Below are 27,506 nucleotides of genomic sequence, written 5' to 3' on the forward strand. Positions count from 1 at the left end.
AGATGGCATAAGGCAGACCCCTGCTATTGTAAATCTGAAGGTTCTCATTTTCTCTCACTTTGTAGCTTCCATGCAGTCCTTACAATTCTTCCTTAGGGGAAAGCAGAGGCCAGAGCAGAGGAAGGCACAAAAGAAGCTGGTAGGAAAATAGCTATTTTTGAGAATTTGTGGCATGTTAGCAAAACTGTGAACTAGGAGGCTACAGGAATGGCTGCTTAATCATATGATACACAGCACCCTGACTGCCACTTAGTGCTACTGCATGCCATAATCAATTTTATTTTTCCTCTTGCCTGATTATGTTTAGAGTGACAGTAGAGCTTTTGCTACTCCTACAGAGGATATCTGTGTATTCTGTCGGTGGTATTATATAGCTCTCCAAAGGAATATACTGTAAAAACCCCAACTAGTAGTAGGAAGAAAAACAAAGCCCTTCTCACACAGTAATGGCAGCAAAAGCTGTACTACATGGATTATGGAGAGAGTTCAGTGATGTGACTATTAAAGGATTGTGAGTAGCTCATTTAGATCAGCTCACTCATTAATAGTATTTTTGGCTATATAAAAATTTTTTTAATAAAAGTATCCTGGCCCCATCATTTTCAAAGGGAGGGAAACAGTTCTAATTGCTACAGTAAAGTCATAATAAATCCTACAGTTACATTGTCCTATTGTTTCATCATTACTCCTGTACCAGCAACATACTAAAGGTGAATTTAGAAGGGATTTACCAATGCTCTTAATACACATATGTTAACCCTCATTACTATCAACAGAATATACTTTTTTTTTTTTTTTTTTTTTACAATGTTTAATATTAGCCACAGTAAAGGCTAGTGTGAACAATTAAGAAAGCAACGCAGAAGTACTATAATGGACCAGGTCTAAACAAACAAATTAATTCCAAGGCCCCATGGGATCACTGTGATCATCTAGACTGACCTCCAGGACAACACAGGCCACAGAACATCCCCCCAAATAATTTCTAGAGCCTATCTTTTAGAAGAACATCCAAACTTAAAAATTGGCAGGGATGGAGCATCCACCATGAGCCTCGGTAAATTGTTCCAATGGTTAACTATTCTCACCTTTAAAAATCTACACCGTATTTCCAGTCTGAATTTGTCTAGCTTCAATTTCCAACCACTGCACAGTTTTATACCTTTTTATGTTAGAATGAAGAGCCTGTTCCCCATGCAGATGTAATCAAGTCACTCCCTTAACTTTTTTGTTAAACTAATCTGTACAAGGCATGTTTTCTAATAATTCTCATGGCTCTTCCCTGAAGCCTTTCCAATTTATGAATATCCTTCCTAAATTGTGGGCACCAAAACTGGACACAGCATTGCAAGCACCAATGCCAAATGCAGAGGTAAAATAACCTCTCTACTCCTGTTTGAGATTCCCCTGTTTACGCATCCCCAGGATTGCACTAGCTCTTTTGGCTGCAGTGTCACACTGGAAGCTCATTTTCAACTGATTATCCATCACACCCTCAAATCTTTTTCAGAATCACTGAGTTCCCCATGCTGTAAGTATGATCTTCATTCTTTGTTCCTAGATATATACATTTACATTTAGCTGTATTAAAGCACAGTTTGCTTGAGCCCAGTTTTCCAAGTGATCCAGATTGTTGTGAATCCGTGACCCGTCCTCTTCATCATTCACCACTTCCCTAATTTTTGTGTGATCGGGAAACTTTATCAGTGATGATTTTATGTTTTCTTCCAGATCATTGATCAAAATGTTAAATAGCAAAGGGCCAAGACTCAATCCCTGTAGGACCCCTCTGGAAACATACTCACAGAAAGATGAAGACAACACATCAATTTAGTTACTCATGCCGATGCTAAACACGCTAAAATCCTCTGGCATTACATGTGAATATGTTACAGTCTGTAGTAATTTAAGCTAAATGATACTTGCAGCTCCATGTGTGGAAAGTTACTCTCATAATATAAGCAGAGCTGGAAGAACCTCGTATTATTTAAGGTGCCCAATACACTGCAAACCCTGTTTTCAGTTGCTTATAACTGCCAAACTTTAACCATTCAGGCTAAAATCTTCCATACCAGGTGTTGCATCAGACTTGGAAAATTTTGGCCAAAACGACTAAGCCATTGCCAAGAACGAGGGAAAAATTCATTGATATGCAGTATTAAAAATTCTGGCACCCTTTTCTTTGAAAAGCTCTAATGCCCCCATGCTTGGGAGCAAGGACTAGAAATTTGGCAGGGGATGCCAATTGTGTCAAGGATGTATCCTTTTGCCATCTCTGTGAAAATCTCCCCAAATTTGGCCAACTTATGTCTTTGAAAAATTGCATTTGTACATGCTCACTATAGACTTTACATTTTAGCAGCAAAAATTCCCTGAAGATTCTGTCCATCCTGGGCATTCTCCAGGTTGGGGCTGAGCAGGACTTAACCAACAAATGCAGCTCTAGGCTGCTATGACATATGTTGGGTCTCAACACCTGAACTGAGACCAGGGATGCTGTCTCTACTGTGTTCTCGATGGCCCTCTGCTGGACCCAGACAGTATGGGGGGAAGAAAGCTGCCTGATTCATGTGTAGAGGGGTCAAGAGACAGACCTGCTTTTGTGGGGGGTGGGGACTGTGGAACTGGAGGTTGGTAGGGGGAAGAGGTAAACTGATACCAGGAGTTCTGTGGGGGAGACTGGGATTGGTAGGCAAAGTAACTGGGAGCAGGAGTAACTGTAACAAACTTGGCAAGAAGTCTAGGACTCGGAGGAGAGGGATTGCAACAGGCTGGGATTCAAAGCCAATTAATCTATGAATAAATGTGGTGGGGGAAACTGGGAGCCAGTTGGTGAAGGGAGGAGATTGAAATCAGATGAGCAGGCAGGGAGACAGAGTGAGAACCAGTTAGGTGATGAGGAGGGAGACGGATCTGATGATGAGCTGAAGTGTAGGTGGAAAAACTAGGACCGGATAAAGAGTCTGGAACAAGGCATGGGGCAGGGGAGAGACACATTGAGATTGGAGAAGCAGCTGGGGAGGAGATTGGGAGTCAAGGGGAGCAGGCACCCTGGGCAGGTCTGACTGGAGGCCACGGTGTGGGGGTGGGGGACTGGCTGGGCAATGAAACTAGTACAGGGGGGACAGAGAATCCAGAGGCTTGAGGCTAGAACTTACTGGGCAAGGCACCTGTGATGAGAAGCCTAAGCAGTGGAGACTGGGACTAGATAGATGAGGAGAATGTGACAGGAAGAAGGAGCTGGGGTGGGAGAGGGAAAAAAAAGGACTGGTACAGGTGGGAAGGGGGTGGGATAGAAGGGGTTGTACTTGAGAAGAAATAGAAGAATCTGGGTCCCCTGGGACACACATCCCTCCAAAGCCTGGATTGGAATCCAGATTGCGGTCAGCAAATATCTGTGAAATGCACTAGCAGAAGTGTCCCATTCCTCCTCTTATGCGGATCTGCATGCAGGATGACAACCTACTACTGCTATGCTTTACTTTGTTAGCTCAAATGGCAGAGGTCTGTGTGATGAATCTAAAGGTTCCAACCCTGCTGATGAACCATGTGAATGTCAATATGATGCTAGATGATGGAAATTGGTTTTTTAGGTTGCTTTTTTTAAAAGCCTATGAAATTATACACACAAACATTTAAAGAACATTAAAGTTGCAAAGTCAAACACTTGAAAGTTAGAAAATACCAGTATAAAGTTTGCATGTGCAAACTGAATTCAGCCCCCTTGGGCATATGCATCATGAGACACTCATGTTACATAATCACAAACTATTTTCCCTCTGCTTCATTAAGTGCACAGGATGAACCTGCTCTGGAGATGGAACAGGGTTGTGTAATGAAGGAGATTGTGTCTGTAGGATACCAGGTTGGAAGGTATGCAGTGGTTAAGGCAGAAGATGGCAGGGGATTACAGGAAGACAAAAGGATGGTTTCATGGTTAAGGTAGCTGAATGCTGCCCTGGAGAGCTGGATTCTGTCCCTGCCTCTGCCAGAGTTCCTATGTGATGCTAGTCAAGTTACTCTCAAACTTTTCTCAGATATTCACTAATTGTGCATTCCTCATTTTCTGGGTGTCCAACTTGATAGCCTGGATTCTGATTCACAGAAGTGCTGAGCACTCACACCTGCAGCTGAAGACAAAGAGAACCGTACTTTGAACCTATAAAGTGCTATTTAATGTGAAGTACTCGAAAAACCAGGCATCTCCAATTAGGCACCCAAAATTAGTGGATATTTTGACCTTACTTTTTCTGTTCCTCAGTTCCCCATCTTTAAAATTGGGATAATGCCCCCTCACCTCAGATGGGTGTTGTGAAAAGAAATAAATAGTTGTGAAGCACTCAAATATTATATTGTTTGGCACCACAGAAAAGCCCATTAGGAAATTAATTGTTCAGAGCAGGGTTTGAATAGTGTGCAGTAAATAAAGCATGGGGCCACACGTTGAACAATGAGGAGAAAAATAAAATATCCAATAGCTGCTTCTTAAGTTCTGTGCACTGAATGAGGCAAGGGTCCTGTGGAAAGAACAGCATGTCTTGTAAAGAGAGTATTATGCATACAAACAAGGGGGCTGAATTAATGTTGTACAGGCAACCTTAATTCTGACATTTCCTAACTTTGAAGTGCTTGACTTGGCAACCTTAATAATGTTTTTAATGCAGTTTTTTGTATACGTAATTAACTCTCATATCTCAAGTTAATCCTTACCTCTACAGAGACTAAGGCCTCGTATACACAGATGCTGTACCGTTTTTACTATACTGGTGTAGTTAAAGTGGTACAGCCCTCTTATGGATGCAGTTATTTCAGTATTCCCTTTCCCATACAGGAATAAGCTACAGTGATATAAACACTTTTATATTGGAATAATTGTGTCCACACTAGGAGACATACCAGTATAACTTTTTGGTTTAAAAAATATATTACATCCCTAACTGAAAGTTACATCAGTACAAAATCTACGTATAGACCTGGACTATGGAAATGGTGGGTAATGGTACGTGCTTTAAAGTGCTGTTCTGTGCTAACAGTAGCTATACAAAGGTACCATGTAACTCAATATGCTCCCAATGCAAATCTGAGTCAGATCAAACTATATACATCCATTTTTTTCTACTTTAAACCTTTGGTAACACTGCAAAGCCAATGCAACTGGGAGCGGGAGTTGATTTCTCTACTGGGTTGGTTATCAACATCACCATTTAGTTTCAATGGCAAGGCCAAATGCATTCCTCTTTTACCCAATCCTAGAAGGCAATAGAGAAGAAAAGGCATAACTCAGAATTTAACCTGCAGAATCTTACTGTTAGGAATGATAAAGGAGTAAAAAAGGATACAGCTTGACTTTCAGACCTACATATTGCGTTGCAAAATATGTAGACAGTTGCAAAAACGGCTATTTGTAGGCTGAACATATCCATTATGGAAATCAGAACTAACCTGGAGTCTCATACTGTCACTTCTCAGCGCAGAACCACACTTGGTTAACAAAGGATTGCTGATTTTACCAGTTATACTCAAACTCTCCTTTTAACCCTTGTGAAATCTCTAGATGTCAAAAAACCATTAGGAAGAAAAATACTACTCTAGAGAAACACAGTTCACTGACTTCTGGAGATAGAAAGAATAAGTTAAATTTCAACAAGGACATTACCATCTGTCCCTTTGAAAGTTAGCAAAACAAACTGGTTATGATCTACATCGGTTCTGTTTTGTTATATATGGAATAAAGGTTGTAGTAGTGTAGGTGATGCACTACTTCATACAAGTGCAAATGGCCCAATTTTCTCCTCACAGGATAAGTGCATCACCTGGGGGCTGCAGGGAATTTAAACCTAATTTTGCACACCTTCCATTGAAATTCTGTCTCCCACCTACTACAAGAGTTTGCTTATACCACCTTGCTGTACATTCAATGTAAACAAAAACACAACACGATTCTTTTTAAACTAGACATTGTGGTTGAAATATTGTAAATGTTTTAAGTTACCACGTTACTAAATATTTCTATTATTTTATTGTAATTTAAGAGCTGAAGCCTGTCACTTGATGACCATGACTACTCAAGCACAATTTACATGAAATACACAGGGCAAGGGGTTCAGGAAAAAAAAAAATCGATCATGTTTTATAGGCATAACTTTGCAATATATATAATTCCTGAAGTGCAAAATTAAGTTTCATTTGTTTTCATACAAAAAACATTAGAAGGAAAAGGTCTGAGACAAACAATAAGGAAATTTGCAACTAAAGTGTCTCCAAGACTGAACATAAAAGAAAATAATTAAATATCAAATATTTAGTTGGCAAATGAGAACTTTGCTTTTTTGTGAGTTATCCTAAACCATGCATGTTATTTCAACTATATGTTATTTTAATAAAAGCTTGCATTTTTTAGAAGAATCCAGGGAAATAAATTTTCACTCTAACCCTGTAGTTATAGTTCTAGAGATGCTCAAGACCTGATCCAAAGCATGTTGAATGAACTCAATGGAAAGACTAACTTCAATGGACTTAAGGCTCAAGCCCTAACTGTGTTTCTTTCTATATGATCTTTAAACTTATCTGGACCATTAAAAAACACCCCTTAGGTTATGCAAATGGAAAAAAGTCAGAGAGCACTGATATGCAAAACACAGTTAGTCTCTAAGGTGCCACAAGCACTACTTTTCTTTTTACAGTCAATATGCCGTTCATTTAAAAAATGCTTCTGTGTCTAAACTAACTGCAAAGTTTCTGTCTCGTGTAAATATCTGAAGTAGGATTATACACCCCTGAAAATAGGGGATTGTAGCAGTAGTTCTCTCGGACTAACTGCAATAAGTAGCTATTTTATATATAGATACCTAATTCCTTATCCATATTCTAAAATAGACTTCCTTACTTTACAATACATAAACAAAAATCTTTCTCAAATTAATATGGTTTGTATATAGTTAATTATGAGTTCTTACAGCTTCAAGATACCAAACATTCAATTTTTAATAGTATAAATATGGATTACTAAATTTTTTATTTTAAGTATAAAATCTCTATGTAAAACCACATGCTACACCCATCTGTGCAAAGGCCAGGAAAAAAAGTTCTATTTTTCATATAACAAAAGCGCTACTGCAGAACCTTTTGACTGGTTTCATAGACATTTCTGCAGAAACATTGGATGTTTGGCTCAGAAAGTAGGTTTCCTTACAAAGAATTTAAGTTCTTCCCAGAAGATTACAAAGCAAAGTTAGTTTCAGGCTGCTTACTGAAAAACTGTTTCTTTATGGCTATGCAATAAGACAAACAGGTATATTTTTACTGCTCTAACCATTTTCCAGTTTTCAGTGTTACTTTCAGTGTATCGGATTTCAATGTGTTTATACCAGTATGTCCAGTTCTGTGAAGTTATAGTACACCAGGAGTAAGGAAGAAGATTTCAAAGGCACAAACACAGGTAAGGTGCCCAACTCAGGTTGTGTTTTTGAGTATCTGCCCTTGTGTGTATAAAGTCAGAGTCAAAGAAACGTAAAAGGACTAGAAATATTTCCTAATGTGTAGCCGCATGTTCCAGGTCAAATGTCTATATTTTGCATTACATCATTAAAAATGTAACATTTTCTTTGCTACCTTTAATTTTTTATATAAGTAGCAGATAGTCATAGTTTTATGGCAAAGGGAATAGTTTCATATTGGTCCACAACATTTAAGTGTATCAACAAAGTCATATCTTAAGCATTTGTTCAGCAGCTGCTAGATGATAAAGAAAGTTTTCTGTAGCTGGTGGATATCGCTTTTGTTTTAGGGATTCAAAGTTAAGTGTCGGTTTCTCACCATCATCAGAAACTTCAGTAAATGATGCCAGATTAGTCAAAATTTCCTTTGTCTTCAGTGAAATATCCTTAAAATAAGAATAGATAAATAAGCACGCACGAATGCAGTACTAGGAAAATTATTTAACTTTATTAACACCTCTGTATAAGATACTAACACAAATAGTATACAGAGGAAATAATTGGTCAGAACGCATCAATCTGCCACTTGAAAAAAAAAAAAAGAAATTTGGAATATTCTTTCTTCAGATCTGATCATGTGAGATGCTGAACATTTAATTCAGGGGTAGCTGGGCGTTCTCAGCATTTCACATAACACCTTTATTTCAAAATTATTACCACAATGCAATTGTGTAACAGCTAACAGACTCTATTGGTGTGGGAACAAGGGAAAAAACACAACATTTTGAAGCCCAATCTTAAATCTGAAGAAGTATATTTCAGGGTTTAAAATGTTAGTTATGAATTTTCCCAAGAAGTTATAGTATAAGTGAAGCAAATAACTGATTATAAAATCGTATACCATTGTAAAATCATTTTATTTTAATACGAGTTAAATATAGTCAAAGGAGTGTCTGGAATTATTTCAACAACATGAAGTGCCAATACACTATGTTTTAGTTAATTTATTTACATACCATTATAACCAGGTCATGATAGCAGAACTATTTTAAGAATTTCATTGTATAGTGGTATTTATAAACTAGAGATTGCAACAGATCAACTGACTTTGGGGGAAGCAGGGCCTGGCATTTCATTATGGTATTTCTTTCTTTTGTTTAGTAAAATGTTAATGAAAGGAGAACTTTAAACATAAAAGGGACTAACCTTAATGACTTGGCTATCTGATTTATCTGGATCTTCTGCAGACTGAACAATGAGTTGACCAATTTCTTTGTGCAATTTTCCCATTGTCATTGCCTCTGGGAGAGTAGAGAAAATATATCATGCATTCATTCTGATCATCTAACCAATCTAGAACATAATATTTTGCACATATAGCACCCTTCATCCAAAAATAGTAGTAGCAGGTCACTAGCATTTGTAACAATGGCACCTCTCACCTTTACTCATATGCTCTCTTTAATGGAGCTTCCTGAAAACATTTATGTAGGAGGAAGAATAATAGGACTACCTATAAGAACTTTTCACAAAAATGTACTTTGAACTTTATCATATTTTCATGTATTCCCATCACATCTTCTTTATTGCTTTTGCTGGGATAAAATTAATATGCAGAGGTACAATTAGACAAAATATTTTAGATCCTACAATGGCATTACAGATAACTTTACTGCTAGTTTCCAGAAAGTATGCTGAAGTTTTTATATAAAGAACATAAAGTAAAGATAAATCAAGGTTAACCAAGATTAGGCTTTTTTCTTTATACTTTAAAAATAAGAGCTGATAAATATTTTAAAGGATTGTCATGAATTTTTAGTAGTGAAATGTGCAAATGCATTTAAGTGACAAACTGTCATCTGGTAAATTGATGGCAAGCCAAATTATGAGTTCTCCTCATGATCTGTATCTGTCACTTGACATCCATGGAGGAATTAATTTGTGCATTTTTAATAAAACCAAGTTAAGATTTCCTACTGCTCTAAAAGTTTTATCCTCCATGCATTGAGAGTTTTGCAAGCAGCATTTCCCCTTGATCATTAGGAGGAGATAAAAAACCAAAAGTTCAATGGATATGAAAATGGGAAGAGACATTTATAAGGGCTTAGTCCTGGGCTGGATCCAGAACCCACCCATGGTTTAGAATGTAACTTTATGAAAATATGAAATGTTTCAGTCACGTATTTTTAATTAAGACTCTATGATTATGCACAAGACCACCCTTCTCTAATTCCATTACTTAGGCATTTATACGTGATGACATTATGGCCCAGATTCACCAAAGGTCTTCCAGGCTCCCAGTTGAGAAGGACTACGAAAGCTCTAAAGTAATTGCTCTCTCACAACAAGCCTAGAAAAAGGACCAATATTTTGTTGAATCTGGCTCTATGGTCACAGAGTTACAAAGCAAATACCACCACCCTTCGCCAAAACAAAACAAAAACAAATGCTGCCAACCAACCTTTCGCTTGCTGGGAAATGGTAATTTCACTGTCTGCCAAATTCACATACACATCATATAGATCCGGTCTATTGCTCACTTTGGAGTCTATAAATCCAGCAATGTAACCTAGGTGGTAGAGATTTACCAAGACAAATTCTGATTAAAAACTGAAAAACAAAAGAGATGTAGTGTAAACTAAAATCTCTTAAAATTAAGGACTTGATCTAGCACCCATTGAAGTTAATTGACTTCTTTGGGCATTTGATTAGGCACATAGTGTATTTTTTGACTTATGGAGTTTAAAATTAAGAACAAAACACTATATGTAGTAAGGAAGATTATGTTTTCAGTATCAAAGCTTTCTTGCTACTCAAAATATTCCAAAAATGGACTGTATGTTCACTTTCCAAAGGTGAAATACATGAAGGTCTATAACAGTGGTCACCAACTGGTCGATCCTGGAGACTCTCCCAGTTGATTGCGATCTCCGGCCGTAGTGGTACAGGCTCCCTGCCTGCCTGCTGCAGCCCCATGCAGCTCCCAGAAGCGACCAGCATGCCCCCGTGGCCGCGGTTGGGGGGGCAGGTGTCTCCACACACTGCTCCTGCCTGCAAGCACCGCCCCCACAGCTCCCATTGGCTGGGAACGGAGAGCTGTGGCCAGTGGGAGCTGCGGAGAGGGGCAGTGCACAGAGCCACGTGCCCCTCCCCCAGGGGCCGCAGAAGCACGTTAGCGCCTTCTGGGAGTGACATGGCCACATGGTGAACTACTGGCTGGTGGGTGGGCGGGTGGCCTGGCTCGTGATGGGGAGAAGGTGCCAATGTGCCAGACTGGGGCCGGGGCTAGCAAGGAGCTTGTCTTAGCCCCGCTGCACCACCAACCAGGAGCTGCCTGAGGTAAGTACCCCCCAGCGGGAGCCTGCACTCCAACCCCCAGCCCTGAGCCCCCACCCCATACCTCCTCCTGCACCCCAAACCTTCTTCTTCACCCCAATCCCCTGCCCCAGCCCTGACCCACCTCCCAGAGCCAGCAAACCGGACCCCCTCCTGCACCCAAGCACTCTGCCCCAGCCCAGAGCCACATCCCTCACCCCCTCCTGCACCCTAACCCCCTACTCCAGGCTCAGCCCAGAGCCCCCTCCGACACGCTGAACCCCTCAGCCCAGAGCCGTACCCCCTCCCAAACCCCAACCTGCTGCCCCAGTCTGGTGGAAGTGAGTGAGAGTGGGGGAGAGCGAGCGACAGAGAGAGTGGGGGACGGAGTGATCGGGATGCGGCTTCAGGGAAGGGGCGGGGCCTTGGGGAAGGGGTGGGGTAGATCCTGGGTTGAACTTAAATTCAGAAAGTGATCTTGTGCGTAAAAGTGTTGGAGACCACTAGTCTATGCACTAAGACTCCATTAAGGTACCCTTAGTGGCTCTTTGGGTCAGGAATAGGATGGTAGTGGCAGCAGAACATTTTCTGATTTACAACATGCCAGTGAAGTTCATCTCAGTATGCCTTCCCTTACAGCAGCTGTTCTCTGTGGAAGTGTGGTTACTGATTTTGATGAGCTGAGGTATACACTAGTGGTAAAATAGTCAAACAAACATTAAAAATACTTGTTAACTATAAAACTGATTATCTGAAAGAGACGAGCGTGAGGAAATTCAGTGTTAAGAATACTGCTAAATTCTTTATTCCCTCTGTTGTGTCCAGTTTGGGGGGGGGGGGGGGGAGGTAGAAGCTTGAGGTCTTTTGATCTATTATATAACATTTACACTCAATCACAAATCAGACTCTTATAGCTTGTGAAGTCCATTTGTGACTATAATAAACAGCCACCAACTGACAGAGTGGAGCACGTTCTGAATAGAATTTCAACCTTTAAAGTGAACTGCTTCTTGTTAATTTAAGTGAAATACCCACTATTACTTTGAGTTACTCTTTTGTAGTTAAAAAATAAGAAAAGTTAATCATTAACAATGTACATGCTTAGAAGATAATTTTATTCGGGTTGAAGGCATGTTATCAACCCCTCCTGTAACACTGCATAATTCCTTCATTCCATCTGACCCAAAACAACACCAAAAGGAAACAAGCTCACGTCCCTACCTACTTTTTATTTTTTAAGCTATTTTTTTAGGAAGTTAATAAGTTTACAAATACCTGCCATGTAAATATCAGAAATAAAATAATCATCACAACAATTAGTTTTTGTTTGAAGAGACATTATACAGGAATCTAGTCTATTTAACAGGATGTTACCATATTACAGAGTAAGCATCATTACAACACCTATGTCGTTCCTAGTGATTTTATTAAATTGAGTGAAATCTCTATGTAGACATATATTAAATATGTGTATCAAATGCTACTATTCAAAAAAATTGAACAGGTGTGCTGAGTTTTTTGAAGAATTTAATTTGAGTACTGAATAGAAGGTAACTATCTATCTACATATCTATCTGTCCTCTGTCTATTTTGGTGGATGACATAATTGGTGTATTAAATTTTTCTGTAACCACAACCTCCCATATTTTTTTAACCATTCCCCAATGGTTGGGCTATTTTTTCTTTTCCCAATAGGAGACTACGAATAGCCAAGCAGCTTCTAGCAGATGAGAGATTAAGTCTTCATTTCCTTTCGTGTGACCATTTCCACTAGGAGACCCCAGAAAAATTACCAAAAGATTATTTGGTAATAACTATCGCACAATTTGTGATATTTGGTTCTGGATTACATTCCAATACTCTCTAATGACTGGCTCTATCTTCTTAATAAGTAAAGGAAATCATTTACAGTAGCTTTGGTGGGAGGGAGGAAGTACAATCCATCTGGATGGAACCACCAATAAAAGTATTTATCTGATCTTTAATTTAACATAAAACACATGCTTTTTTTAAAAGAAAAAAATATACAGTCTAACTTCTATGACAGATTTAAAGAATTAAAAATCCTTAAAATGAATTTATAATGGAAATAGCAACAGATTTTCATGACATTATTGCTAAAGGATGTTGCTCCAATACAGATGAAATGAACATTATGAACAAAGTTTGACTGATAATTTAACACTACCTGTGCAGGTCTTTAATGCTTCCAGTTCATCATCATTTAGATGAACATACGAATGAAGAATTGACCAGTCCTGTCGATGCCACACTAAAGCAGGTAGAGTCCTAAGGAAATGAAGTTAGCATTTGAAACTAAGTATATTTTTTTCTTGTATTCATTGGTGGCTTAGCACTTCATATTCTAAAGCTTTAGAGAGAAATATCAATTCTGTGACATTAAGAATGTCTTGTACATGAGAGCACACATACAGACATACACAGAGAATTGAGGGTCCTTATATCATTGGTGGTAAGTAGAATCATTATTTTTATTGGTATTCATTCTATTTTTAAGGCCCCAGTTCAGGAAAGCACTTAAACACATACTTTGGTTCCACTGAAATCAATGGGACCTAAGAACATGTTTAACTTTAAGCATTTACTTTAGTGCTTTCCTGAATATAGATACTTTCCAGAATCAGGGCCTAATGCATTTTTATTTACGGGTATGTGCTATACCTGGTAAACTCCTGGATGACTTCTATTCTTGGGTGATATACAACAATTCTTTTCTTTAACATCAGTGCAGTGAATAGGATAACTGTTTCCATACCAAACTGAGATACTATATCTACGAGACAGAAAAGAAAGACATTATGGTATCACAAGTGTATCTTCTGGCAATACTTCTTTGATGACAAGTCACCAGATATCACTATATTCAGAATATATATGAACAGTTCATATTAGTTACTTATCTGAACAGAATTTGGAACTTCATATATAAATCTATTTTATATGGCTGCAGAATGGCATTGTGGGTTTCATATTTAAATAAGATATAAGTAAGCAGTTGACTATAGATTTATTTTTAACCTTTGATTGAACCTGCAAGGTAAGCCTTTCGGGCATCAAAATCCTTGCTGAGGAAAGATCCATTTTCTTCACTCTGGCAGATCCCCTTTGTAAGAACTGCAATGTAACTCTCCATCATTTTAACTGGACTCCCATGCTTCAGGTAGATTCTGCATTAAAAAAGTGAAAATATTTAGTTTTTGTCTATGATGGTGTGAACAATACAGCTAGGCATATGAAAAAGGTCATGGTATCAGCAAAACACTGATTTGGAAGAATTCTGATTTTAAGACACGATTGATGTTAGTTTTAAATACAATAATAAAAAGCCATTCAGCATGTGCACAAAAGCTTGCCTGTTTTTTTGGATCTATGATCAACTCATGTTCTTATTACGATTTCCTGTTTCACAAGTGAGTGGGAGCTATAGTTTCAGTATAAAACTCAAATTAAAAAAAACAAAAACAAAATATTTGTGGATTTATAAAAGATTTGTTTTGTGAAAGGCAAAACTCCTTATATTCTTCATTTGATTTTTAAATACCAATCATATGATCAGTTACCTCATGACTATCAAAGAAACATTAGCAAAAAAGGTACAGCTGACAGAAGACCTGCTGTACCCGAGACAAATGCAAAGACTCTCAGTCTGTCCCTTGTACATAGAAAAAAGAAACTCTCCTCCCTCTTAATATCCATGTGTTAATCATCTCTCTTCCTCTGAGCTTTAACTACTGGTAAGTTTCCCCTGGGAAAGGAGAAAGGCATTTAGATGTAGGGACACCGTACCTAAAGCTTCAAAACAGATTTCAAAAATAGCATTGTAGATGTTTCTAAGTGCCAGCTTCCATTTTAGTTTCCCTACAAAGCCACTGTCACATTTATTTTTAAATTCAACTATAATTTTCAGATAATTTAGAAAGACTTATCAGTTTATAAGTCAACCTTAATAACCTCCACCTTATAAGATATACACACACACACACAAAGGAAACAAGTCACAGCCAACCTAAATAGTTTACACAACAGTGAAACAGAAAGATCACAGAGGCTCTTTCAGTATTTATGACATTTTTAAAACACGTTACTGAAAAAAAAGCTGTGAAAAATGAAGAATTTTATTTTTATAGTAACATATGTTGAACATTTGACTATGTTCTTAATTTTATGACATGGACACAGAATAGCCAGTTCGACTTAATCACAGACCTAGAATTTATATAGTTGGAATAACGAATCATAATACAGAATCCCAGCAAACATTCATATTGTTATAAAACATGCATTGTTCGACAACATGTATTGTTCAGCCTCCCAGTTTGGCAAGACCTAAGTATTTAAACATTTGCACTAAATACAGCTTTTATACAGACCTACACAATATCCTAGTGAAGGCTGCATATTTCTCCGGGTTAAAATCTTTGGCAGTCAGAACAATAGAAAAGTGAGTCACCTGTCCAAAACACACAAAAAACATGCATGTTGTTTTATATACTTCCATTTGAATTCAGGTAATGCTTATATTACTAAATTTAATGCAACACTCAGACAAGATATTACAGTACTAGGAGTGTGCAAGACAGCTGCAAATCTCATTTATACACAGGAAAAAAAAACCATAGCTAATGGCTTCTGACTTGACCCGCTTTCACTGAGTTGGCATTATCAATATTTGGTGAATTAAATGCAACAAAAATAAAAAACCCACCCCTAAACATGAGACAGTTACCTCAACCCACCCCATTAACCTCATACTGCAGATATGATAGATTACAATGGAGTGAGGAGAAGGACAGAACCATGGTGGGGGGTGGAAAGGGTGGGAGAAGGATAGGAGGAATCACCACACTGGAATGCTTTTTACTTAATATGGAATGCCACAATACTACTAGTCTTACAACAACTTATTAAGGGACCTTAATGTCAGAATATAGAAGAAATGAAAGTGCATCTGCAATATTTCAATTATTAGTAACAGAGATGAATACATACACAATTCAATCCTCCAGAAAAACACAATAAATCATGTACCAAAATAGAGACTTTGAATGCTAAGGTACATTTTAAAATAGACATATATTTGAGCAGAAATGTAGAGAATTCAACAATGAAAAACCTATTATAGCTATAAATAATGAGTGAGATATAACAATGCTGTTCAAAGACTAATTTTACAGTTTGGGTCCCAAGCATTTATGTCTGCATTTTTGTAATATCTAACAAACTGTGCAAAAGCCTTTCCATTGGACATATTAGAGATCGCATAAGATGGTCAGAAAATTGGATGTAAGTGGCATTCTGTAAGTGTGCAAAATTAATCTCTTACACTCTGAGGGGAAAAGAAGGGGGGGGGGGATGTAATAGGAAAGGGGATATTTACAGCCAAAAAAATAGACAAATCAAGGGAAGTTCTACAAAGTCTATCCTTCAGTGATGAAAACTGCTTAAAAACAAACAATGTAAGATAAAGCAAGGATATGCACAGTGTTCCTTCCTGCCTATATCTTTTACCTAATATCAGCCTATTCCTTTCCAAAGCTTCCTATACAACTACATTCCTCTACATTGCCTGGAGTAGCCTCCCTGTTTTCATACACCAAACAACTACTCTTTTCTGATCCAAATAATCAGTCCAAATCTGCCAGGTCTATCACCTTTAATCTTCCATTCTAACAAAATTTATTCCATCATAAATTCTATTAAAACACCCCCAAAATTAAAATCCATGATGCACCCAACTTTCTCCTTTTCATAATTACATGGAAATTCCCCTTCTCACCTTTTATCCTCCTCCATTTCTTTACTACTTTTCTCCCCGGAATGACCCATGTCCGTTATTCTTTTGTTATTTCTTGGGTCTAACTTCAAATTGCAAGCGCAGGGAAGCTATCACTAAACATATCTAGGATTAACATGAATAATAATAAAGTTTTCCTTGTCATTACTTTAATGACATTACATTACATTATGATCATGCCACAGAAGATATCCTTAATGCTTTAGGAGCCAAATTCACCCATAAGTGGAAACTGATGCAATCCCATTGATTTCAAAGGAAGTTGCATCCTCTTACACAAGGACTGCATATATACTCCTTTCTTTGTACCCAGCCACACCCGCTTTTTTGCTGCTCATAGAGAGGCCAAAGAGGGAGTACATATTACACTTGTTTTGCATACACACAGAATACCAAACTGATATAAAGTACATTAATCTGCTACTCACAATTTTTGCCCAATGACTTCAGTACGAAAGGACTACCAAGAATCAAGCCCTATTGTGCTAGGAACTCTACAGACTTCTTTCAACCTCTATTGCCAAGATTTAGCGTCATAATATACATGTGATTTTTAGGCAAAATTCCGCATTGTTTTCAATGCGAATTTATGCTTAAAAGCTTGTGCCAGGAAGTGGCCCTGAGCTTTTCCTCCTCTCAAATATTTTTAATTTGTATGAAAAACAGTGAACTTTGTATTTATTTTCCAGCAAGTGGTTATAGTGTATTTCAACCCCAAAAATAATCTGCAAAAAATAATTTTAAAAAGTTCACAACTGACGAAGGCCATAAAACATACTCAGGGAATTTAAAAACTGCAAAATATGGGTCCAATCCTGTAAACACTTACTCTTGAGCATGTGCTTGTTCCTGAGAACAACCCCATTCTTTCCACTAGAACTGTTCCTCAGACGTTCTTGACGACTGCTGGAAATGGCCCACCTTGATTATCACTACAAAAAGCTCCCCCCCGCCCCCGCTCTCCTGCTGGTAATAGCTCACCTTAAGTGATCAGTCTCTTTACAGTGTGTATGGTAACACCCATTGTTTCATTTTCTCTGTGTATATAAATCTCCCCACTGTATTTTCCACTGAATGCATCTGATGAAGTGAGCTGTAGCTCACGAAAGCTTATGTTCAAATAAACAAGTACTCTTTTTCTTTTTGCGAATACAGACTAACACGGCTGCTACTCTGAAACCTATTACTAGTAGTGAGTACCCCAGCTAGTAGTCAAGGATTTGCAGAACTAGGCCCCAAAACACTGCTTTAGACCGCTTTATTAGTGATTCAGTCCCACCTTTTTCAAGACTGAAGAATCTTGAACTTCCACTGTTGCGATATAGAACCATGATCTTCTATACTGGCCAAATACAAAGGTGTGAAGCAGTTTATTTTCATCTGTAAGGCAGCATTTTCTCAGCAACAGATCCCTCATTTCAGCTGTGGTGGAAGGATAACACCATACCCACAGAGTATCTCCATTGGTGTCTTTTTCTATGGTGGAAAGATGTTCACTGTGAGAATGCCAAACAGCAGCAAGGAAGTAAATTGATTGGTTAATCAGATCTGTTTACTGGAATCATCTTAACATCCCATTTTACACTAACTAGATCAGTATCCACTCATGCCTCGACTGTTAAAGTTCTCTGTTAGAGCTTCTGTTATTAACTTTTATTTTCAGGTATTTATAACATTTTGTTGGAAAAGTCTGCTCTTCGCATGCAAAGTCTCAGCCAGGTGAGGCTTGTGAGTATGTGGAAAAATAAGAATTGTAGTTTTCAAATGTGCTGTCCCCAGTTATGCAAACTCTTGCACACTTACTTAACTTTAAGCATGTAAGTAGTCCCATTGACTCCAATGGAATTATTTAACTGCTCAAAAATAAGCATGCACATCAGTGTTTATAGAACCCTAAATTGCATCATTTAAAATCTCCATCATTCAAACTGTCACAATGCTTTGAAGTGGTAAAGCATCATTAACTGTTTATTGTTAAACTAACAGACTTGTTTGGACTATGAAATTATCAATTAGTTCTAAATGGATAAACTCTCTCAATTAACAATACTTTCACTTTGTATTTCAATAAGTAATAACTAAAATAATGGCATCTTATATTTATATGGCATCTATATGCTATAGAATGGGTACGTTATCTGTATGAGCATTTATAGACTTCATTCCCAAATGAACCACCACAAATGTACCAACCATATGCCAAACGTTGCCTTCAGATACCTCCACATATTTCCAATGGCTTGTATCAGAGGGCAGGTTCTGGCTCTTCTGCATGCAGGAATCATTTCATCAATACATGCTTTAAAATAAACTGGCATAAATAACAAAAACAAGCAACACTTGGGAAACTTATGATGCTATCCATCTCCAAACGTATTTTATACTGAGAGGCAGAGATATGTTGTTAGCCGCATTTTCATGGATGGGCAGAGGGCTACCTGTTGCTGGGCAGTTTTGGGGTTCACACCTCCATTATAGAATTACAGAAATGTATGGCAGGAAGGGACTTCAAGAAGTATCAAGTCCAGCCCCGTGCACTGTGGCAGGACCAAGAAAACCTAGACTATACATGACAAATGGTTTGTCCAACTTGTTTTTAAAAGTTTCCAATGATGGGAACTCTACAACCTCCCTTGGGAGCCTATTCCAGAGCTTAACTACTCTTATAATTAGAAAGGCTTTCTTAATATCTAACCTAAAACTCCCTCCCAGGTTAAGACCATTACTTCTTGTCATACCTTCAGTGGATATGCAGAACAATTGATCACCGTACTTTATAACAGCCCTAACATATTGGAAGACTTATCAGGTTGCGTCTCAGTCTTCTTTTCTCAAGACTAGTTTTTCATGCCTAGTTTTTCCAGCCTTTCCTCATAATTCAGATTTTCTAAACCTTTCATCATTTGTGTTGCTCTCCTCTGAACTCTTTCCAATTTGTCCACATCCTTCCTAAATTGTATTGCCTAGAATTGGATGCAGTACTCCAGGTGTGGCTTCACCAGTGTCAAGTAGAGCAGGACATTTACCTCCTGTGTCTAATATACAATACTCCTGTTAATACACCCCTGAAACATATTAGCCTTTTTTGCAGCTGTGTCACATTGATGACTTGTTTCATTTTGTGGTCCACTATAACCCCCAGAGTCTTTTCAGCAGTATTATCACCAGTTATTCCCCATTTTGCGGCTGTGCATTTGATTTTTCCTTCAGGTTAACTATTTTGCAGTTGTCTTCATTGAATTTCATCTTGTTGAATTCACACCAATCCTCTGATTTTTCAAAGTCATTTTGAATTTAAAACCTGCCCTCCAAAGTGCTTGCAACCCCTCCCAGCTTGGTGACGTCTGCAACTTTTATAAACATACTCTCCACTCCATTATCCAAGTCATTAATGAAAACATTGAATAGTACTGGACCCAGGACTGATGCCTGCGGGGCCCCACTAAATACTGTCTCCCAATTTAACAGCAAGCCACTGATAATTACTCTTTGAGTACAGTCTTTCAACCCGTTGAGCACCCATCTTATAGTAATTGCATCTAGACCACATTTCCCTAATTTACGTATGAGAACTTCATACAGAACTGTTTCAGAAAAGCCCTGCCAAAGGTATGTAAGGTGGACAAAAGAGAAAAAGTCCCCCCTCCCTCCGGTAGGTTACTGCCCCAGGCCCCACATGTGAAGGAGAAAGGTTAGGGTGGTGCCACAAAGAGTGAGAACTGTTTGATGGGTGCTGCCCCCCTACCCAGGGGCGCTGAGAGCCATTTAACCCAACTGTAAACGCTTCGAGCCAGGGGGTGCAGCGGCACCCCTAGTTCCAGCACCTCTGCCCCCACACCACCACAAGAGCCCCACCCTCAACTCCAGGGGCAGAGGGTCCTGTCAAGGAGCTGGAGCCTGGGGCTGGGCGCGGGGCGTCTGCCCCTCCCCAGCACAGAGAGCTACCCTGGGGTGGATGCACCAGGGGCAAAGGGCCCAGGGGTATCCTTACCAATCAGCCCCACGCCTAGCAGCAGCTGAATCTCCGGCTCTGCCATCTTCCTGCTGCCCGGCTCTGCTCGCTTCCGTGCCCGGCCCTCACCCCCTCTTCCTGGATCCCCTGCAGCGGCTGCCGCCTGAGCGCCCAGGCCCTGCCCCGCCTCAGACCGGCCCCGCCCGCAGTCCTGGCACCGCCTTCGGCTCTAGGCCCGGCCCTGCTGCTTCCCCGCCTCCCGGGCCCCACGCAGGGCGCAGACTCGACCTCGTTCGTTGGCTCCAGCGAGCAGACGCCGCGAGGATCAATGGGTCGCGGCGCAGCGGCTGCCCGAGCCAGGACTGGGCTTTTCCGCTGCTCGCTTGGCTGGGGCCGTCTGAAAGCGTGTGCGCTGACCGGGGCCCCTCCAGCAAGCCGGGCCTGGCCTGGCCTGGCCTGGCCTCCCGGGGCCCCTCCGGTGGGCCTGACCTCTCCCCCAACCCGCCCCCCGGGGCCACTCTGCGTGGCCTGGTCTCCCCACCTCTCGGGTCGCTGCCTTGGGACTCCTCCGTTCGGCCTCCCCACTTGCCCCTAGCGCTGCACCCTCCCGGGGCCCCTCTGGGTGACCTCCCCACCCTCTGGATGCTTTGGGTGGCTCCCCCCCTTCTGCCTACACCTCCGGGTCTCTCCTCTGTGTGATTTCCCCACTGTGGCTCAGTAAATAATTGATTTCTCGGTTTGGGGGCTGAAGTGAACAATCTGAATAAATAAATAAAATCGGTTAGTTTCTAAGTGAAACAGATTTTTTTTTCAGGTTTCAGAGTAACAGCCGTGTTAGTCTGTATTCGTAAAAAGAAAAGGAGTACTTGTGGCACCTTAGAGACTAACCAGTTTATTTGAGCATGAGCTTTCGTGAGCTACAGCTCACTTCATTTCAGTTGCCAAAACGCAGAACTGAAAACGTTTCATTCAGGTTGAATGAAACTTTTCAAATGTCCTTCTGAAGCAATATTTCAAAACAAAACCTTAAGGCTTGAAGCAAAATGTTGAAACAAAATGTTGATCTGAAGCGACATTGCTCAATGAAATGGTTCATTTAAAAACAAAATATCAGACTGGTTTATTTCAAAAATGTCAAAATGAACCGGTTTTACTTTTCTTAAAAAAAATTCCTAATGTTGTTCAAAACTGCATTTTTCAACTAATTTACTGGATAATCGAAAAGTTTTGTCCAGCTCTATTTCACACCCTCAGGCTGCACCAATGTGCACACTTGAACTCCATGTTTACTGGTGAATTGTCAATGTATTTTGATGTTTACTTAGGGTTGGTTGCTTTAATAAATTACTCTTCGGGGGGGGGGTTGAGGGGAGAGCATTTCCCATTCTTAAATGTATATCATTGATGATAATTATCCAAGTGGATCTCTATTGTTGATATGTATTATTCCTATATGCCTCCTGAAGAGTGTCAGTGTCTCCTCTTAAATATGTACCTGTTCGCAGGATCAGGCCATAGTCTGAAGGCATCTCTTTCTGCTTATTTAGCTTTTTGTCTATCCCTTAAAGCTTTCTCCTTTGCAACCATGTAAAACAGCTTTCTCCATATCACTACCTTTCCAATCTATTTTCAAATAGGAGATGAAAACTCTTTTTTACTTTTGTCCATCACTCTGAATTTTTCTCTTCCTCTGCTCTTAATTTTCTATTTTAACTTTGTAACTATTTGTATTACTGTATTTAACTCTGAGTTACTTAACTCTGTAAATCATTGATGGGTATAGTTTACATGCAAGCTGTTATACAAAATACAGTTGTATTGCTTAGAAGTCTTATTTTATTATCAATTGTTTTTATTACGGTTATGTCCAGAGGTTCCAAACAGAATTTGGGCCCAGGAATGTTTGGCACTATACAAACACATACAAAATACAGATCTTGCAAAGTCTTATGTAAAGTTAAGCAAACACATAAATGTAGGATTGAGGCCTACCTGTTTTCTTCTCTTTTGAGTACCTCTTCACTGGATTGTGTACAGTTCTAGAAATGGAAAATTGTGTCTCGCTATTCTTTGAACATGTCAATAAAGTAGTGGATAAAGGAGAATCAGTTGACATAATTTATTTAGACTTCCAAAAGGCCTTTAACCAGGTCCTTGACGAGAGGCTACTAAAGAAGCCAGCAGTCATGGGGTGAGAGGCAAAGTATTGTCATAGATCAAAAACTGGCTAGGAGACAGAAAACAAAGAGTGGTCAGTGTTCATCAGGAGCCTCAAGGTTTCATACGAGGTCTTGTTTAATATATTTATTAATGATCTAGAAAGGGGGGTGAGTACTGAAGTAGCAAAATTTGTAGAAACCACAAAGTTATTCAGGTTTCAGAGTAGCAGCCGTGTTAGTCTGTATTCGCAAAAAGAAAAGGAGTACTTGTGGCACCTTGGAGACTAACCAATTTATTTGAGCATAAGCTTTCGTGAGCTACAGCTCACTTCATCGGATGCAAGCTGTTATTCAGGTTAGTCAGGACCACAGAGGACTGTGAGGAACTTCAGAGAAACTTAAAGAAGGAAAGTGAACAGGGAACACAATGGCAAATTAAACTCAGTGTTGATTAATGCCAAGTAATGCACATTGAAGGAAAAATATTAAACTACTCTCACCTTACAGGGTTCTAAATGAACTCTATCAGCTCAAGAAAGGGACCCTGGGCATCACTGTAGACAGCACAGTAAAGACTTCTGCTAAATGTGCAGCTGCAGTAAAAAAAAGCTAGTAAGTTAGAATGCATAAGGAATGGGAATAATACAAAGAATGTTATAATGCCTTTATACAAATCAGTGGTGTGGCCTCCCCCTGGAATACTGAGCACCACATCTCAAAAAAAGATATAAAGGGCATAGTAAAACTCTCATATAGAGATTAAAAAGATTGAGATTTTTTACCTGAGAAAGGACATGCATAAGAGGGAGCATGACAAAAGTATATAAAATAATTAACTGACAAAGGAAGTAGATTTGGAATCACTGTTCTCCCTGTCTCATACTTCAGGAACAAGGGGATGTTCAGTGAAATTAAAAGTTGGGAAATTCAAAATCGATTAAACAGTTTTTCACACAATGTGTAATTAGACTGTGAAACTCACCCCCACAGGAAGTTGTTGAGGACAAGAAGTTACGAAAATTCAAACCAGGTTTGGATATGGATAAAAGAATATATGGAGTTATAATTAATTATAAGAAAATTGGAAGGAATATTAAACTCTGCTTCAGGGTTTAGGTCAATCTCTAACTATGGGAGATCAGGGAGAGGCCTATCCCACATCTGTCTACTCTGTGGTTATTACACCTTCCTCTGACTCACCTAATATTGGCCACTCTGAGAGACCGGATACTGGACTAGATGGACCGCAGGTCTGATCCAGTATGACAATTCCTATGTTCTATCTCTCCTTTTTTGAGAGTGGGGGTAAGAGGTGGAGAAAGAGAGAGAAAATATTTCTAGAACAACTACAGTGCTTATCAGAAGTCCTCCATTCCACACCTAGCCTTTGTTTCGATTCCTCCTGCTCTTCCTGCAATTAACAGAAACAATCATTTATTTCTGGTAAAATAACTATTTGAGAGACTGCTGGTTGCTTCCCGGCTCTCATCCTGTTATTAAACCACCATATTAAAATATATTGTTATGTATGTTGCACTTTAATTGTTTTGAGACTTTATATATGTTTTTGTGGCTGTACAATATTGAAACAATGAGAAAACATAAAAAGAAATCAACAATCGAAAGAAAACTTTATTCTTCCGTTAAAAAAGGAAAAATTCCATTAAAAATATAGCAAAACAAGAATAAATTGTCGTCTCACCACCATAAATAGCCAGACTTCAGACCTGAGCCTTCCCCCTACTCTATGTTCTATATAGTTCTGGAAAATGTGCTCATGTTCAGGGAAGCCAGTGCTGGAAGGCTTTCATCTGGTGAGGTGTGCAAGTCTGGGCTCAAGAGTAAAATTTGTCATGTCATGTGTTTTCCTTGCTTTTGTGTTAGTATGTTATGTATAGAGCAACCTTAACTCACACAAAATTTGTTTTTCTGTATTCATTTCCCAGAATTTTTTTTTTTTTTGAGTTTAAGAAAGGCTTTCCAACCTCCCAATGGCTAGTTTCACACAGCACTGAGATCTAAAGTGATCAGCAAACTGATTCCTGAACTGGCTGAACAGTCTGATGAAGGTTTCAGAGTAACAGCCGTGTTATTCTGTATTCGTAAAAAGAAAAAAGAAAAGGAGTACTTGTGGCACCTTAGAGACTAACCAGTTTATTTGAGCATGAGCTTTCGTGAGCTACAGCTCACTTCATCGGATGCATAGCATATCGTGGAAACTGCAGAAGACATTATATACACACAGAGACCATGAAACAAAACTTCCTCCCACCCCACTGTCCTGATGAAGAACAGGCTCTTCAGCTTTAGTGGCTGTTGCTTTCATGAAGACAGGGAGCTCCAGAGCTGGGTGAAACAACTTCACAAAGAATAAGACTCCTGCTGTGACAGCTGCTGCGTCGTCAAATATGCTGTTTTCCATTAAACTGTTTAACCGGTTCAAGAGCCGCAATCATGAACCTGCTAAACAGCTTCACGGAGCTCTACAAGCCAACAACTACCACTAGTCCAGAGAGCATCCCAGTAATCCTAAAATTGTTCAGCCAATTCAGCAGCTGTGCTCAGCCAGGACATAAATCACGATCTCCCTCTCCTAAAAACAACTAAACCATGGACTCAGTCTGCTAGCTGTGATGTAAACCAACAATTATGATGTAAATCCCTAGTCCCGTCCCCCCCATTTTTACTTAACAAAACAATTACGTAACTTTGGAGAACCCACCAAACTCTCACTAGATAATTATTTTTTTTGGTTACTTTCTACAGATTGTAGTTTTTACGCTAGAGGAGCCTGGAAAATCATGACACTCAGGATGAACTTTGTTTTGGCCATTTTTAATTGATTAGAATTCAGAAACTAATCAGCTGCTTTTCTTGAAGTCCTCAGACAATGCAAGTTTTCTGCAGAGGTTACCTGCTAAAAAGTTGTGGCAAACTGTTTTTCACATAAAGCAAAGAACTTGGATTCCTTTATGTGCAAAACTGAATACAATTTTAACTGCCATAATAACTTTCAAAACCACTTCCTCCAGCTTACAAAGGCAGTACTGTATCTTGATGCTTCTGAAGACACTACACACGCCAGCATTTAAAAGCACACCCTGTGTCATCGCTTGAATAAATGCACCCCGTTAAGGAAGGTGTAACCCGGCATAGGGTTTATTATAAAGGTGCTCTGTATAATGTGAAGTAGGAAAATCATGGTTGTAAAGTGAAGCATTGGGCAAGAAGGAGTTCTTCACCTGGGCACCTATCTTTATGCAAGGTCACGTATACAGCTTTTATACATTATAGCCTCTCGCAGCACACGCTTTCTATCAGGTAGCAAGGCCTCTCCCTACGCGCATCCACCCTACAAACAACCATCACCTTACTACCTGGGGGACAGCAGATTCGAACCTGTAACCCTAGCAAGGGTCCTACCACAGCGCTCTACCCCCTCCGCTAGGGGGGAATTCTAGGCGGGACAGTTGCTCCGTGCCGGAGTGTACCCCCCCCCCCCCGTCCCTGGGAGCTGCACGGCAGGAGGAGGGGTTTCCGCTTCTGGACACGTCGGTGCGGGTGGGTCACGTGGTGCTCTCCCTTTCCGGCCCAGCAGGCTGCCTGGCTGGGCGTACGGAGCCGTCCGCCGCCGCCGCCCTGTGAGGAGAAGCTGCTGCCCCTGCCGCCATCATGCCGGTGTATTTCCAGCGGCCCGAGAATGCCCTGAAGCGGGCGAACGGTGAGTGCGGGCGGGGCTCAGGGCCTGCCCCGCTCCCCTGCCCGGAACGTGTCCCCTCCGCGGCCCATTGTAGCTGGGTGGCGAAAGCCCCGGTCCCGGCCCCGGCCTCGGCCTAGGCCTGGCCCCGGCGCAGGGATCAGCAACCTGGGAGGCCAAGGCAGGGGCCGGGGGCGGGGGGCACGTTCAGCATTTCCCTCGTGTTGGGCCTCTCGCCCGCCCCCCCGAGCAGCAGCAGACGGCGCCGCCGGGCTCCTCCCCCGTGTGGGGGGAGTCGCCGCCTCAGCGGGGCCCTGCTCGGCCATGTGGCGCGGGCGCGATACGTGCGACAATAAACCCTCACGGCTGCCCTGCGCTGCCTGTGTCCGATTCCGAGCCGAGGCGCCTGGGGACGGCAACTGCCCCGGTTCTGTGCCGCACCGAATACGCTGCTGGCCCTCAGCCGATCTCATGTAAACGCCGCCTCTCACACGGCAGCATTTCCTAGACTGCACCTCCCAGTACTGCCGCAACAGCCACTGCCTCTGATGAAGCGAAGGGAAGGGAAGCCGTCAGCTATTGTATAGCACAGTGCGTGGCGCCAGGGGGAAGGCAGGTCAAGGACACACGCCATTCAATTTCTCTGTTTGTACTGTAGCAGCATCTTGGCACATGAATCCATAATCAGACTCTGGAGACACTCAGTAAAAGGACAGCCCCTGACTCTAAACATGCACAAATTAAGGTGTGACAAAGCGCTGCCAGATGGATGAGACAAACAGTGTTACAGTAAAATGAGGAAAGTATTGGGCATCGCACAGACCTGCCTAGCCAGTTGACAAACTGTTGTGTATGACACTGTTCATTTACACACAGTAGTCACTGGGCAACTGCCATGGTATTGATGCAGAGTGAACAGAACTTTGTTTATTAAAGGTCTTGTATGAGAGACCTCTGCACAATACACGGTGTAGAACTCTGCTTTTTTCTCAGTACGTTTGGCTGAATCGGTCCTGCTGGAATATGAGATATGTATATGTGGTCAACGACTTTCCCCATATTGTTCTTTACAGGCCCCATATTTAACAATCCACTTCTAGTTAACTGATCTTATTTTATAGACAGCAAAAAT

General features: G+C 40.4%; 2 protein-coding genes across 5 annotated transcripts in view; one reads left to right on the top strand and one right to left on the bottom strand.

Annotated features, from left to right (window-relative positions):
* Positions 1 to 5,611: 5,611 nt before the first annotated feature.
* DENND10 (DENN domain containing 10) lies at positions 5,612 to 26,862 on the bottom strand. 3 transcript variants are annotated; one of them, XM_074959255.1, is made up of 11 exons: positions 26,739 to 26,862; positions 24,058 to 24,088; positions 22,511 to 22,557; positions 17,846 to 18,042; positions 15,143 to 15,222; positions 13,791 to 13,939; positions 13,434 to 13,545; positions 12,940 to 13,040; positions 9,898 to 10,005; positions 8,643 to 8,737; positions 5,612 to 7,882 (listed from the first exon to the last, which is right to left on the bottom strand). In XM_074959255.1, exons 1-11 carry the CDS (start codon positions 26,845 to 26,847, stop codon positions 7,706 to 7,708), a joined length of 1,206 nt encoding a protein of 401 aa, XP_074815356.1. In that variant the 5' UTR covers positions 26,848 to 26,862; the 3' UTR covers positions 5,612 to 7,705. The 3 variants fall into 3 exon arrangements, with proteins under 3 accessions (XP_074815356.1, XP_074815357.1, XP_074815358.1); XM_074959256.1 differs by lacking the exons at positions 22,511 to 22,557; positions 24,058 to 24,088; positions 26,739 to 26,862 and adding an exon at positions 20,558 to 20,687; XM_074959257.1 differs by lacking the exons at positions 22,511 to 22,557; positions 24,058 to 24,088; positions 26,739 to 26,862 and adding an exon at positions 20,558 to 20,683 and having other exon boundaries at positions 17,846 to 18,062.
* Positions 26,248 to 27,506, top strand: part of EIF3A (eukaryotic translation initiation factor 3 subunit A) — a 46,526-nt gene continuing 45,267 nt past the window's right edge. For both annotated transcript variants that reach the window (XM_074959253.1, XM_074959254.1), the window contains exon 1: positions 26,248 to 26,398. In XM_074959253.1, the coding sequence (XP_074815354.1) occupies positions 26,350 to 26,398 (49 nt within the window). In that variant the 5' untranslated portion in view covers positions 26,248 to 26,349. The remainder of the gene's footprint in view (positions 26,399 to 27,506) is intronic.

This window comes from Natator depressus, chromosome 7, assembly GCF_965152275.1.
Source record: "Natator depressus isolate rNatDep1 chromosome 7, rNatDep2.hap1, whole genome shotgun sequence".
In the NCBI taxonomy this organism is placed as follows: Eukaryota; Metazoa; Chordata; order Testudines; family Cheloniidae; genus Natator; species Natator depressus.